Source organism: Cariama cristata, unplaced genomic scaffold (genome assembly GCF_000690535.1).
Source record: "Cariama cristata isolate BGI_N322 unplaced genomic scaffold, ASM69053v1 scaffold38204, whole genome shotgun sequence".
Taxonomy (NCBI): Eukaryota; Metazoa; Chordata; class Aves; order Cariamiformes; family Cariamidae; genus Cariama; species Cariama cristata.
Window position 1 is genome coordinate 2,030 of NW_009611902.1, and position 2,146 is coordinate 4,175.

The 2,146-nt window shown below is 57.3% G+C and overlaps 1 protein-coding gene across 1 annotated transcript; it reads right to left on the reverse strand.

Annotated features, from left to right (window-relative positions):
- Positions 1-289: 289 nt before the first annotated feature.
- Positions 290-2,138, reverse strand: RASSF2 (Ras association (RalGDS/AF-6) domain family member 2; the record flags this gene model as incomplete). Its single annotated transcript, XM_009698411.1, has 6 exons — positions 290-359; positions 586-683; positions 1,416-1,537; positions 1,639-1,690; positions 1,871-1,972; positions 2,058-2,138. Coding segments are annotated over 6 exons (525 nt in total), but the record flags the coding sequence as incomplete, so codon positions are not given.
- Between the last annotated feature and the right edge of the window lie 8 nt (positions 2,139-2,146).

Genomic DNA, 2,146 nt, shown 5'->3' on the forward strand with positions numbered 1-2,146 from the left:
GGATTTCCTCTTTTTTTTTCCCCCCCCGTTATTTCCAGGGATTTGAGGTTTTGGCCAAAGCTGCCACCAGCCAGAGCCTTGCTGGGGAAAAAAACCCATTTGCAGAGGAGGAACATGGTGAGGATGCTGCGCAGATGACGGCGTGGGAGGACGGGTTGGCTCGGAGCCGGAGCGATCCGGGCAGACACCGGGAGCGCTCCGGGAACGACGGGGGTTTGGGATTCAGCGCGGTACATCCTGCGGGCAAAGGGCTCTTCGCACGATGCATCTCTGGCGCCGGCGAAGCGATTCACATCGCCGTCGGACCTTCGGAAATCTCCTCCAGCCTTTGCTCGATCATCAGCCGGAGGATGGAGTATCTGCAGAGGTGAAGGATAAGGAAAGGAGAATTTTGGATTTTTGCAGCATCAAGCTGGGCTTTTAACCCAAATTGCCAAGAAAACCCCGGAATAATACAAAACCCAACGGCTCATGCACGCATTAGGGATGCAAGGCTGTGCAAACGAGTTTTTGGCACCGAAATAACCCCCCGACAATGTCCTCAACTCTCAGCATCTCCTCTCGATGCCACCAAGCCCGGCGTACTTGCGCATTAGCTTCTTCACTTCACGATCCTCCTCTTCCTCCAGCTTCTGGATGAAGCTCCTGAGGACAGGCATCTCGAATTTGATGTACTGAGCAACCTGGGTGGGAGAGAGACGCCAAGTCGGGTGATGAAGAGGGTGATGCACCGACCCTGTGAGGCTGAAGGTGACCTCGCGGCATCCTCTCCCCAGGTTTAAGCCGGGAAATCAAGGACCCCCACAATTTTTGCAACAAACCCTAAAAGTAAACCACGTTTCCTCTGCATGGCGTGAGCATCAGCTTGTGCAAACGAGCGCTAGCTAATTATTGGGAAAAAATCCACCTGAGATTTATTTTATTTTACCCACTGGCTGCAAGACTTGGCTCCTTCGTACGGGAGCCCTGCGCACCCCCAGCGCGTCACTGCGTGCTGTTTAAGCCCCGACACACCCCAAAAGCACCTCCCGTGTGCTGTGATTTCAGGGGAAAGCAGCGCCGGGGCGGGAGGGAGCGGCAGACGGCCCCGACGAGCCGTTCCCCACCCGCACCGCTCGCCCCGGCTGGAAAAATATTAATTATGGCAAAGGCTGCGCCGCAATTGCTGCTCTGCCGTCGCACCCGGGATGGCGAAACGAGGCTGGGGGCGTTTGCTCTCGGTTGCCGTTCAAAGATGCTCTTTAAGCACAAACCAAGGGTTTCCCCGTAAGGCGGGGAGTTTTCACAGGGAGACGTGGGAGCAAAGCAAAGCAATTCCCCCATCCCCGGCATGGAGACGTCCCCTCGGGTTTTCAGCCCTGGCCGCATCCCGAGCCCATCCGAAAGCCACGAGCATCCCGTGCCGGCAAACTCACGTCGTAGGTGACTTCTTCCACCTGGTCCTTCTCCATGAGGAAGACCTTGGAGACCTGCTCGCAGGGGCCCTGCAGGATGCGGGCGATCAGGGGGTAATCGCTGGCTCGCAGCTTCTGCTTCTCTGCAACGCCAAAAGCACCGGCGTTCGGCCCGGCAGACGGCACGGCTTTGCCGTGGCCGACCCGCCGGCTATGCCAGGGGGGGATTTTTTTCCAGACTCACCTCCGCTGGTGTGGACGATGTACAGCGCAAACTCCTCCGCTGAGTTCTCAATCTGAACAGAGACACAGATCACTGTTAAAGGTCCAACGTCTCCCATGCTAGACTTTCCCAGCAATTAAAAAAAAATAAAAAATCCCCTTATTTGGCTCCGCTGTTGCATTTTATGTCCATGGGATATAACCTCCCCGTGCAGAGCAACCCAGGAGCGAGGGGCGGGGGACATCCACCGTACCTTGAATTTATTGAGCAGCAGTTTGAGGACCTGGGGGGTCGTCATCGTGCTGTTTATCCGGACGTTGGTGATGGAGCCGTACGCCGGCGTGAACACGGACGTCTACGGGGCGCAAAGTCCATTTAAACACCGCCCTGGATCTCCCCACCCATCCGTCGGGAGAGGTTTCGGGGGGCTTGGGGCTCACCTTATGGTTGTAGAAGTGCCCGTTGATGGAGAAGCGGTGACGGCGGATGCGGCGCTGCTCGCTGGGGGTGCGGGCGCTGCCCCGGCGCC